Here is a 12,500-nt window from a genome sequence, read left to right as displayed (position 1 = left end):
TCCATGCATAATGAGTGCTATTAAATATTTAACGCAGTAATCCACACTATAACCGCACTGTGTGTGGAGCACAGTTAATTGTGTCATCTGGAGCCGTCGCACAACTCCTTGTCACCACAATGTTACCATGAGAGTTCCAGACGAGAGATCTGCAGATTCACAGAAAATACACGACTACGCTCGGCTGCGTGTTGTGACCTTGAAAAACCCGTTTCCTGTCATTACTCCACAATAATAAGATAATAAATCACGAGAAAGAAAAATCGGTTTTAAATGAACATCTTGATATAACGAGTTCGACACAGTTGTGAGTCACCTTGGTCCAACCTGCGTCTCTGGTTCACTGAAGTCGTGTCTCATGCAGGTGATTAATCTGTGTAGAAGAGAAGTTAACGTCACATGAAGGAAGGAGTGGATTCACACTGAAGACACCAGAGGATCTCAGATCATCAGAGATCAACATCTGGCTTCCCATTGGTGGAGAGTGGTCATGTGACATGTGTGTTAGTGGGGTCAGGGATTCAAACTGATACGGAGATCCACTCCATTTGAGAATGCTTTTCTAAAACCAAAACTTCTTGGTATGGATGTAGCCTCCATGTTTCTCTTCCTTCTGCAGCCTCCCCCTCTCCCTCTCTCCCCCTGCCCCCCCCCTCTTCCTGTTATCTTAGTGAGGGCAGCTGAAGTGGAGGAGTCATCAGCCCGTGTGCAGCTGACTTCTCTTCAGAGCCGTAATGGCCGACGTGCAGCTGAGTCCCATTCAGAACCAGAATGTGCGGATGATTTCTTCCACGACGCCCCGGTTCCGCCACTCGAGCCGTCTGCAGTTCAAAGCAGTTCTCCCCCCCCCCTCCCCTACACACACACACACACACTCTCCCTCCTCCTCACCCCCCCCCCCCCCCTCCTCCTCCTCTCTGCTGCCAGATTTCTGAAGTTAATCTTTCCCTCTCGCCTGATGTGTGCGGGAGATTGTGCCTCTTAAACCTTTTTCTTAAGGCTGCTGTGAATAAGCTTCTCATCCGCTCGCGAGAAGCTCTTTGCTCAACACAAGCTGAACGTGTGTGAGTCCACGTGCACTCACACACGTGCACGTGCACTCGCACTCACACACGGTGCATCAGTGGGGGTGCAGCTCACTGAACAATGTGTCAGGATATCAAGGGACATCACAGTGTTTATAAATGCTGAACATATTGTTTTTCTTAGTTTAATGTGACATAGATGCTCCATTAGTTTAATGTGATGATACAGGCGACAGGAGGAAACTGACACAGAGCTTCAGAATAAAACACAGGATATACGACAAAATAAAACCTAGATCTTCCACTGAGCTGAAAGATTCTAGTACATTGAACGTATCATGAACACGTGAACAAACATCAGTGTGATGAGAACATGGAGCTCTGTCCATGTCCCATTCGCTAACATGGAGGAGGAGGAGTGAATGATGTGTAAAGCAGCCAGCCACCAGGGGGCGATGACAAGGATTTGGCTTGACTTGTTGGAGCTGACATGTCGTCCATCTTTTTCTACAGTTTATAGATGTGACAATTATTTCAATCGACTTATTGATTGATTGATCGGCTCCTGCTTTACAGACAGTGACTCAGCAGATTCTGTGTTTCTGTTTGACTTTTGAATTGTTGTTAGATTCATATTTAAGTGTCTTTTCTTCTCCTGGGATCCACACCCACTGCGTTTCAGAGAAGACGATCTGCTTCTCCTCATCAACCTTTAACTGTCACAGTTCTACTTCTTCCTCTTTACATTTCGTATTCCGGTCACAGCTCTCTGTCCACGCTGCTGCTCATCTCCTCCTCCGTCTCGTCCTCCCTCTGTCGGCCTCTTGTACGTCTTGGTACAGAGCGCCGCCCGGAGCCAGGCCTGACATTTGCTGCGCTGCGACGGGGGGGCAGAGGTGAAGTGACTGGACCGTGGCGTGGGGGGAGATATCGCGGCGGAGGAGAACTCGGCTGCTTTGCTAATGAGAGCTCTCTGACCCGCTGTACCTGCTCCAGCAAAGTTCCTGCTGGAGTTTTGTCTCAGAGACTTTCCTCTGGAAACGTCCTGGACTGAACCACCGGGCTGGTTGTGAGCCGGTGTTGTGATTGTGAGCTGGTGTTGTGATTGTGAGCTGTTGTGTTGTGATTGTGAGCTGGTGTTGTGATTGTGAGCTGTTGTGTTGTGATTGTGAGCTGTTATGTTGTGATTGTGAGCTGTTGTGTTGTGATTGTGAGCCGGTGTTGTGATTGTGAGCTGGTGTTGTGATTGTGAGCTGGTGTTGTGATTGTGAGCTGTTGTGTTGTGATTGTGAGCCGGTGTTGTGATTGTGAGCCGGTGTTGTGATTGTGAGCTGGTGTTGTGATTGTGAGCCGGTGTTGTGATTGTGAGCTGGTGTTGTGATTGTTAGCTGGTGTTGTGATTGTGAGCTGTTGTGTTGTGATTGTGAGCCGGTGTTGTGATTGTGAGCTGGTGTTGTGATGTTAGCTGGTGTTGTGATTGTTAGCTGGTGTTGTGATTGTTAGCTGGTGTTGTGATTGTTAGCTGGTGTTGTGATTGTGAGCTGGTGTTGTGATTGTGAGCTGGTGTTGTGATTGTGAGCTGTTGTGTTGTGATTGTGAGCCGGTGTTGTGATTGTGAGCCGGTGTTGTGATTGTTAGCTGGTGTTGTGATTGTTAGCTGGTGTTGTGATTGTGAGCTGTTGTGTTGTGATTGTGAGCGGTTGTGTTGTGATTGTGAGCTGTTGTGTTGTGATTGTGAGCTGTTGTGTTGTGATTGTGAGCCGGTGTTGTGATTGTGAGCCGGTGTTGTGATTGTGAGCTGTTGTGTTGTGATTGTGAGCTGTTGTGTTGTGATTGTGAGCCGGTGTTGTGATTGTTAGCTGGTGTTGTGATTGTTAGCTGGTGTTGTGATTGTGAGCCGGTGTTGTGATTGTGAGCTGTTGTGTTGTGATTGTGAGCCGGTGTTGTGATTGTGAGCCGGTGTTGTGATTGTTAGCTGGTGTTGTGATTGTTAGCTGGTGTTGTGATGTTAGCTGGTGTTGTGATTGTTAGCTGGTGTTGTGATTGTTAGCTGGTGTTGTGATGTTAGCTGGTGTTGTGATTGTTAGCTGGTGTTGTGATTGTTAGCTGGTGTTGTGATTGTTAGCTGGTGTTGTGATTGTGAGCTGGTGTTGTGATTGTGAGCTGGTGTTGTGATTGTGAGCTGGTGTTGTGATTGTGAGCCGGTGTTGTGATTGTGAGCCGGTGTTGTGATTGTGAGCCGGTGTTGTGATTGTGAGCTGTTGTGTTGTGATTGTGAGCCGGTGTTGTGATTGTGAGCTGGTGTTGTGATTGTGAGCTGTTGTGTTGTGATTGTGAGCTGCTGTTGTGATTGTTAGCTGGTGTTGTGATTGTTAGCTGGTGTTGTGATTGTGAGCCGGTGTTGTGATTGTTAGCTGGTGTTGTGATTGTGAGCCGGTGTTGTGATTGTGAGCTGTTGTGTTGTGATTGTGAGCCGGTGTTGTGATTGTGAGCTGCTGTTGTGATTGTGAGCTGCTGTTGTGATTGTGAGCTGGTGTTGTGATTGTGAGCTGTTGTGTTGCGATTGTGAGCCGGTGTTGTGATTGTGCGCTGTTGTTGTGTTGCAGTCTGAGCAGGAGTTGTCCCCACAGAGCTCAGATCTGCACGGCTCAGAAGATTCCAGGAGAAAAATACTTTTTCATTTTTCTCTCTTTCATTTCTTTCCAGTTTCTGAGTTAAAATGTGCAAAATGTACATCAGAGTGTTTTCTTTAAAACTCGAAGACAAATAGTTTATTTTATAAGTGAGCGGATGTGGAGCTGAAGCTGTGTCACCTCATCCATCACTTATCAATCAGTCGATGGAGGAACAGATGATTAGCAGCTTATTATAGAATATAGATCTGTTTTAAGTAGATATCCATCATGTGATCATTAGACTGGTGACCCAGTGTGTGTGTGTTTGTGTTAATGTGACGGCTGCAGGAACACAAACACACACACACATGTTCCCATTGGTCAAAGCGACAGTTTACTCAGCAGCACTGCTCATAGTGTCTCTGTGTGTGTGTGTGTGTGTGTGTGTGTGTGTGTGTAGGTGTCTCCTGCATGTTTGGGCACGTTGCCGCTCTACCTCACCCTTCTGACGCTAAGCAGCTTTAGCTTGATCACCATCTGTTCAACCAGTCTGTGTTTGTGCACAAAGACTCCTTACACACCAACACACGCACACAGACACACACACAGACTCACATACCAACACCGACACACACACACACATGGTGTTCAGTCCGCTGCAGCCAGGGGTAGTGTTTGTGTTGAGCTGTGAAATCACCACTGAGGTTGTGCTCACTGTGGTTTGCTGTGTGTCTGTGATTCTCAGAATCCTGCAGGTTGTGTGTTTTGTGATTATTTATTTTGTATCGACACAAATCAACACAAAACTCTACAATTAAACAGAAGAATGCAAAACAAATCCCTCGTGCAAAATGATAATATCTAATAATATAAAAAGTTCAGTGTGTGTTTCCTCTGCTCGGGGGAATCACTCGGCTCCTGCAGGTGTACCAGCAGCTTCTCCAGACCCCTGGTTAACCTTGTGTGTGTGTGTTGTGTTGTTTCCAGGGGACCCTTCAGCGTGGTGCGGAGATGCATCAACCGGGAGACCGGGCAGCAGTTTGCTGTGAAGATCGTGGACGTGGCCGAGTTCACCTCCAGCCCCGGACTCAGCACCGAGGGTAAGAAGTCACAGCCTGTTGCTCTCTCATGAATATGACTGAAGATTAATCCTCCTGTTAAACAGTGAAATATGATCAGATCTGTATCCTGATGTAAACATTGTGTTATTCTACTTCTCGTTCACTCGGTGGTTCACACCCACACTGAGGTTCCTGTCGTCGGCTGAAACCCACCGAATCGATTGGATCTTAATTATTAACCAACCAGACGATTGTTCTTGAATTGATTTCAGATATTCAAGCTAATAAACGATTTTATTCCTCCGCACCGCAGTGGGCGGAGTCATCACGTCAGGTTCTGCTTCTGAACGTCCCAGAGAACACGATATCTGCAGAACACTGTAAAGGAATTTCTTCATATTTGGTAGTAAAATTAATTTGGACGATTAACTGCTTAGATCTGAGTTGATGGTGAAAGGTGAGGTGGCGTCATACATAGGGTTGCAAAATTTCGAGAATATTCAAAGTTGGAAACTTTCCATGGGAATTAACGGGAATATACGGGAATTAACGGGAATTAACGGGAATTAATGGGAATAAACTGGAAATGTTGTGGGTAATTTATACTAACTGTATTTACTTTGTCATATACAGACATAAATATAAACATTTTGTTTTGTCATAGGCTGATTTGAGCCCTGAGGAAACTTTGGGCACTTGACTATATGCTTCTGCATCGTTGTGTCATTCTTAACATAGGTCTTTGCACAGTATTTGCAAATGTACACAGCCTTTCCTTCTACATTGGATGAGGTGAAATGTCTCCACACATGAGAGAGTGCACGTGGCATTGTTCTGTAGAATAAGATGAGAACAAAGTTTGTAAAAAAACACTAATGCAATGCCAGAGATATAAATAGTTAGTCAAACAATTGGAATCGTCTGTAAACATATTTTACAAGTGATGGATAAATGAATGGAAATAGTCTAGATGAACAGATGAACAATCCTCAATCAGCATGCTAATATATTTTCCCAGTAATATCATGGAAACTTACCTGACTAGTCCTTCACTCTACAGCAGGCCTCAGTAGCCCTGCTGTAGAGTGAAGCATGCTGGGAGTTATCTGTGCATGTGATGGAAGAATGACCAGCGGAGGCTTGAAACTCAACGTTCCATACATCTTTAAAATAGAGTTTTGAATGATGTTTTTATTGCTCAGCGTTTAATTTGCATAGTTTTTCTTTTTTCAAAATTCCCAAAATTCCCGAGCTTAATATTCCCGTGGAATGTTTCCGGAAAGTTTCCGGAAATTTACCGGAAACTTTCAGCCCCTTTGCAACCCTAATCACACATGATGTTTTTGATGTTTCATCGCTATTCCACCGTCGATGACCAGCAGCTAATTTCTCCGGGTGTCGTCATCCGTCGGCTCCACCGCTGCCTCTCCTCAGGTTTCTGGCGAGGACGGTTGATGATGATGATGATATTTTAGTTTCTAGTCGCTGAACTCTTTCATCTCAGCTCGTACAATAACCCAGTTGGTAAAGTGCTGTGTGGTTTGGCAGCAGCTCCACCTGCTTCACCGCTTTATTACAGTCAGCTTCACACGCTGGTTGGTGTCTGTGTGATGACCGCTGGACATCCATCTTCACGGCGTCGCCCCCCCCCCCGCTCCTCCGCTCGCCGTGGTTCCCTCAGCGACTCCCTCTCTACGCTCGACGCAGGTTCACCGACCGAGTCCAGATTAAATGTTCTGGGTGTTTTGTCATTTCTCTCTTCTCACATGAAGCTGTGATGAGAATCGCTCCTGACGGATCACAGAAAACTCTGAAATGAAAGTTTTCCATTGTAGCTCTGCAGGGGTCATTTCTCTTCATCCGCACCATTTGTGTGTGTGTGTGTGTGTGTGTTTGTGTGTGAGTCTGTGTGTGTGTGTCTGTGTGTGTGTGTGTTTGTTTCCTGGTCAGCACACTCCCTGGTCATTTATATCTAATCACAGTTCTTCCTCTGAAACCCTCAGGAATCCATCAAAGCCCAAAACCAGATGTCAGCTTCTCATTGTTGATTTGTTTTTATTTTCTTCCCTCTCTCTCTCTCTCTCTCTCTCTCTCTCTCTCTCTCTCTCTCTCTCTCTCTCTCTCTCTCTCTCTCTCTCTCTCTCTCTCTCTCTTTTTGGTTTCACTTGAGCGGACAGCGGTAACACAGTAATCAAGCACACATGCAAACACCCTGAACGGATACAGGCCAAAGGAAGTGGGTCAAATGATTTGTGTCTCTGCAAAGGACCGGGCAGGGGGGGCCTGACACACACAGACACACACACACACACAGACAGACACACACACTCACACACACACAGACACACACCAGCTTGTTTCTCTGCAGCCTGTCCGGAGGCCGGTCTGATGAATAGGTCAGACTTCCGAGGGGAAGAGAGAGAAAAGACAGAGAATGAGTAAATTCATCTTGTGCCATCGCCTCCTCACGTTGCTCCTCCTCCTCCTCTGTTCTCTCACTCCTTCACTCTCTCCTCCTCCTCCTCCTCCTCTGTTCTCTCACTCCTTCACTCTCTCCTCCTCCTCTGTTCTCTCACTCCTTCACTCTCTCCTCCTCCTCCTCCTCCTCTGTTCTCTCATTCCTTCACTCTCTCCTCCTCCTCCTCTGTTCTCTCACTCCTTCACTCTCTCCTCCTCCTCCTCTGTTCTCTCACTCCTTCACTCTCTCCTCCTCCTCCTCCTCTGTTCTCTCATTCCTTCACTCTCTCCTCCTCCTCCTCCTCTGTTCTCTCATTCCTTCACTCTCTCCTCCTCCTCCTCCTCCTCTGTTCTCTCATTCCTTCACTCTCTCCTCCTCCTCCTCTGTTCTCTCACTCCTTCACTCTCTCCTCCTCCTCCTCCTCTGTTCTCTCACTCCTTCACTCTCTCCTCCTCCTCCTCCTCCTCTGTTCTCTCACTCCTTCACTCTCTCCTCCTCCTCCTCTGTTCTCTCATTCCTTCACTCTCTCCTCCTCCTCCTCCTCCTCTGTTCTCTCATTCCTTCACTCTCTCCTCCTCCTCCTCCTCCTCCTCCTCTGTTCTCTCACTCCTTCACTCTCTCCTCCTCCTCTGTTCTCTCATTCCTTCACTCTCTCCTCCTCCTCCTCCTCCTCTGTTCTCTCATTCCTTCACTCTCTCCTCCTCCTCCTCCTCCTCCTCCTCTGTTCTCTCACTCCTTCACTCTCTCCTCCTCCTCTGTTCTCTCATTCCTTCACTCTCTCCTCCTCCTCCTCCTCCTCCTCCTCCTCCTCCTCCTCCTCCTCCTCCTCCTCCTCCTCCTCCTCCTCCTCTGTTCTCTCACTCCTTCACTCTCTCCTCCTCCTCCTCCTCTGTTCTCTCATTCCTTCACTCCTTCACTCTCCTCCTCCTCCTCCTCCTCCTCTGTTCTCTCATTCCTTCACTCTCTCCTCCTCCTCTGTTCTCTCATTCCTTCACTCTCTCCTCCTTCTCTGTTCTCCATTAGATTGTTGTGACATGTTGTTCTAACTGGGGAACCAGTGTCAGGTCTGGAACACACACAGACACACACACACACACACACACACACACACACACACACACACACACACACACACACACACAGACGCACTATCACAACACACACACCTACAGTTGTGTGTTGTGTAGCTGTGGAAGCGTGGCCGCCTCCTCCTGTGAGCTCTGACTCCCAGCAGGAGGAACATGGAACCCTGCAGAGATCACATCTGTTCACTCAATAAGACACATGACCAGAGAGTGAAGCTGGGGAACCGAACATCACGTACACAGCTGGAAAGGGAGATGACACCAGAGAACCACAGAGAACCACAGAGATCCACACAGATCCAGAAAGATCCACAGAGAACCTCAGAGATCCACAGAGAACCAAAGAGATCCACAGAGAACCACAGAGAACCAGAGAGATCCACAGAGATCCAGAAAGATCCACAGAGAACCACAGAGATCCACAGAGAACCACAGAGATCCACAGAGATCCACAGAGAACCACAGAGATGCACAGAGAACTACCGAGAACCACAGAGATCCACAGAGAACCACAGTGACCCACAGAGAACCACAGAGATCCACAGAGAACCACAGAGATGCACAGAGAACCACAGAGAACCACAGAGATCCAGAGAGATCCACAGAGATCCACAGAGATCCACAGAGAACAACAGAGACCCACATAGAACCACAGAGAGAACCACAGAGATCCACAGAGATCCACAGAGACCCACATAGAACCACAGAGAACCACAGAGATCCACAGAGAACCACAGAGAACCACAAAGATCCACAGAGGACCTCAGAGATCCACAGAGAACCTCAGAGACCCACAGAACCAGAGAGAACCACAGAGCTGTAGAGAACCACAGAGATGCACAGAGAACCACAGAGATGCACAGAGAACCACAGAGAACCACAGAGAGAACCACAGAGATCCACAGAGATCCACAGAGATCCACAGAGATCCACAGAGATCCACAGAGATCCACAGAGAACTACAGAGATCCACAGAGAACCACAGAGATCCACAGAGACCCACATAGATCCACAGAGACCCACATAGAACCCCAGAGAGAACCACAGAGATCCACAGAGATCCACAGAGACCCACATAGAACCACAGAGAACCACAGAGATCCACAGAGAACCACAGAGAACCACAAAGATCCACAGAGGACCTCAGAGATCCACAGAGAACCTCAGAGACCCACAGAACCAGAGAGAACCACAGAGCTGTAGAGAACCACAGAGATCCACAGAGAACCACAGAGATCCACAGAGATCCACAGAGAACCACAAAGATCCACAGAGAACCACAGAGAACTACACAGAACCACAGAGATCCACAGAGAACCAGAAAGATCCACAGAGACCCACAGAGATCCACAGAGAACCACAGAGATCCACAGAGAACCAAAGAGAACCACAGAGATCCACAAAGAGCCACAGAGATCCACAGAGAACCACAGAGATCCACAGAGAACCACAGAGAACTACACAGAACCACAGAGATCCACAGAGAACCACAGAGAACCACAGAGATCCACAAAGAGCCACAGAGATCCACAGAGAACCACAGAGATCCACAGAGATCCACAGAGATCCACAGAGATCCACAGAGTTCCACATAGAACCACAGAGAACCACCCAGAACCACAGAGAGAACCACAGAGATCCACAGAGATCCACAGAGAACCACAGAGATCCACAGAGTTCCACAGAGAACCACAGAGAACCACCCAGAACCACAGAGAGAACCACAGAGATCCACAGAGACCCACAGAGACCCACAGAGACCCACAGAGACCCACAGAGATCCACAGAGAACCACAGAGATCCACAGAGAACCACAGAGATCCACAAAGATCCACAGAGATCCACAAGAGCCACAGAGCACCTCAGGGATCCACAGAGATCCACAGAGAACCACAGAGAACCACAGAGAACCACAGAGAACCACAGAGAACCACAGAGACCCACAGAGATCCACAGAGATCCACAGAGAACCACAGAGATCCACAGAGAACTACAGAGATCCACAGAGAACCAGAGAGAACCAGAGAGAACCAGAGAGAACCAGAGAGAACCACAGAGAGTGAAGCTGGGGAACCGAACATCACGTACACAGCTGGGCAGGGAGATGACACCAGAGAACCACAGAGAACCACAGAGATCCACAAAGATCCACATAGAACCACCCAGAACCACAGAGAGAACCACAGAGATCCACAGAGAACCTCAGAGAACCAGGCTTCACAACCTTGTTCCACAGGATCCGTTATTATAACACATTCACATCTTTTACACTCTTCTATTTTCATTTGTCCACATGAGTCTGTAACAGCACTTCCTGCTGCACTTTGACCACAACATTAGTTGCATTGAGTGCTAATGCACTCTCTCTCTCTCTCTCTCTCTCTCTCTCTCTCTCTCTCTCTCTCTCTCTCTCTCTCTCTCTCTCTCTCTCTCTCTCTCTCTCTCATACACACTCACTCACTCACACACACTCACACACACACACAGACACACACATACAAGCAGTGGAAGTGTCCTCCCTGCAGCTCGGTCAAGTTGTCGAGTCGATTTTCTTCCCATTTGATAAAGTATCTCTGGTGACCTCCAGCAGCAGTTCCAGTGACGGGCGTGAGCCGGGCGAGCTGGGCGAGCCGGGCGGTGGCGCCCTGGAGGACGCCACTTATCCCGGCTTTAGCAGCATTAGCATGGTGTTGGAGTTAGCCCACGCCGCCTGCTCGTCCTCGGAGGATTAGCGTGATGTTTAGCGCGGCGGCTCGCGGCGTCAACTCGGACGCTTTAATTAAAATGTCACTGCATACATAGCAGCCCATCACAGTGACTTAGGGTTATAGTTTGTGTGTGTGTGTGTGTGTGTGTGTGTTTGTGTGTGTTTGTGTTGTGGCCTCCAGCGGGATGTGGAATGCTTCATGTTCTCCTCCCCAGTCCAGTGAGGTGTGTGTTTGTTCTGGATCCGTCTGCAGCGGTTTCACCACGAGAGGCGGATATTAAAAGTTAATATAATAAACTCAGTGCGCTGCTGATGGAATCTGAGAGAATGAGACCGAGCTGCAGCATGAAGGTGGAGATGGATGTTCCTCTGCTCCGGAGCGACGGCTGCTGGGAGGAAGGAGGAAAGAGGGAGGAGAGGAGGAAGGAGGAAGGGAGGAAAGGAGGAAGGGAGGAAGGATGGAGACTGGACTGCTTCAGTTATCAGTTGCTAAACAACTGAATTTAATCTTAAGGTTTTGAAACCTGTCGTCAGACTTTCGTTAGAAGGATAATATATAATATATATATATAATATATATATAATAGGATAATAACATCACTGGAAATAATAAGAGTGATACAAACAAACAGCTCTCGTGTTGTTGTCCCTACTTCTCTTTTCTTCTTCTAATTGCTCTTCTTCTACGTCTTCCTTTTTCTCTTCTTCCTCCTCCACTTCCTCCTCCTCCACCTCTTCTACTTCTTCCTCCTCATCCTCCTCCTTTTCTTCTTCTAATTGCTCTTCTTCTACCTCATCCTCCTTCATTCTCCTCTTCTAAGTCTTCCTTTTCTCTTCTTCCTCTTCTTCCTCCTCCTCCTCCTCCTCTTCTACTTCTTCCTCCTCATCCTACTCCTTTTTCTCTTCTTCCTCCTCAATCTCCTTTTTCTCTTCTTCCTCTTCTTCCTCCTTCTCTTCCTCCACCTCTTATACTTCTTCCTCCTCATCCTCCTCCTTTTTCTCTTCTTCCTCCTCATCCTCCTTTTTTTCTTCTAATTGCTCTTCTTCCTCCTTCTCCTCCACCTCTTCTACTTCTTCCTCCTCATCCTCCTTTTCTCTTCTTCCTCTTCCTCCTCCTTCTTCCCCTTCACCTCTTATACTTCTTCCTCCTCATCCCCCTCCTTTTTCTCTTCTTCCTCCTCATCCTCCTTTTTTCTTCTTCTAATTGCTCTCTTCCTCCTCCTTCTCCTCCACCTCTTCTACTTCTCCCTTCTCATCCTCCTCCTTTCCTCCTCCTTTTTCTCCTCCTCCTCCTCTTCTTCCTCCACCTCCTCATCCTCTTCTTCCTCCTCTTCCTCCTCCTCCTCATTCTTCATTTTCCTCTTCTACTTCTTCCTATTTCTCTTCTTCCTCCTCCTCCTCCTCTTCCTCCTCCTTCACCTCTTATACTTCTTCCTTCTCATCCTCCTCCTTTTTCTCTTCATCCTCCTCATCCTCCTTTTTTCTCTTCTTCCTCCTCCTCCTCCTCCTCTTCTTCCTCCTCCTTCTCCTCCACCTCTTCTACTTCTTC

At 47.7% G+C, this 12,500-nt stretch overlaps 1 protein-coding gene across 4 annotated transcripts in view; it reads left to right on the top strand.

Annotated features, from left to right (window-relative positions):
• The window catches only part of caska (calcium/calmodulin-dependent serine protein kinase a), an 80,669-nt gene that overhangs the window by 29,317 nt on the left and 38,852 nt on the right, over nt 1–12,500 (top strand). For all 4 annotated transcript variants that reach the window (XM_061088266.1, XM_061088265.1, XM_061088263.1 and 1 more), the window contains exon 2: nt 4,628–4,740. In XM_061088266.1, the coding sequence (XP_060944249.1) occupies nt 4,628–4,740 (113 nt within the window). The remainder of the gene's footprint in view (nt 1–4,627; nt 4,741–12,500) is intronic.

Source organism: Limanda limanda, chromosome 16 (assembly GCF_963576545.1).
Source record: "Limanda limanda chromosome 16, fLimLim1.1, whole genome shotgun sequence".
Classification (NCBI taxonomy): domain Eukaryota; kingdom Metazoa; phylum Chordata; class Actinopteri; order Pleuronectiformes; family Pleuronectidae; genus Limanda; species Limanda limanda.
This window is presented reverse-complemented; position numbering and strand designations above follow the sequence as displayed.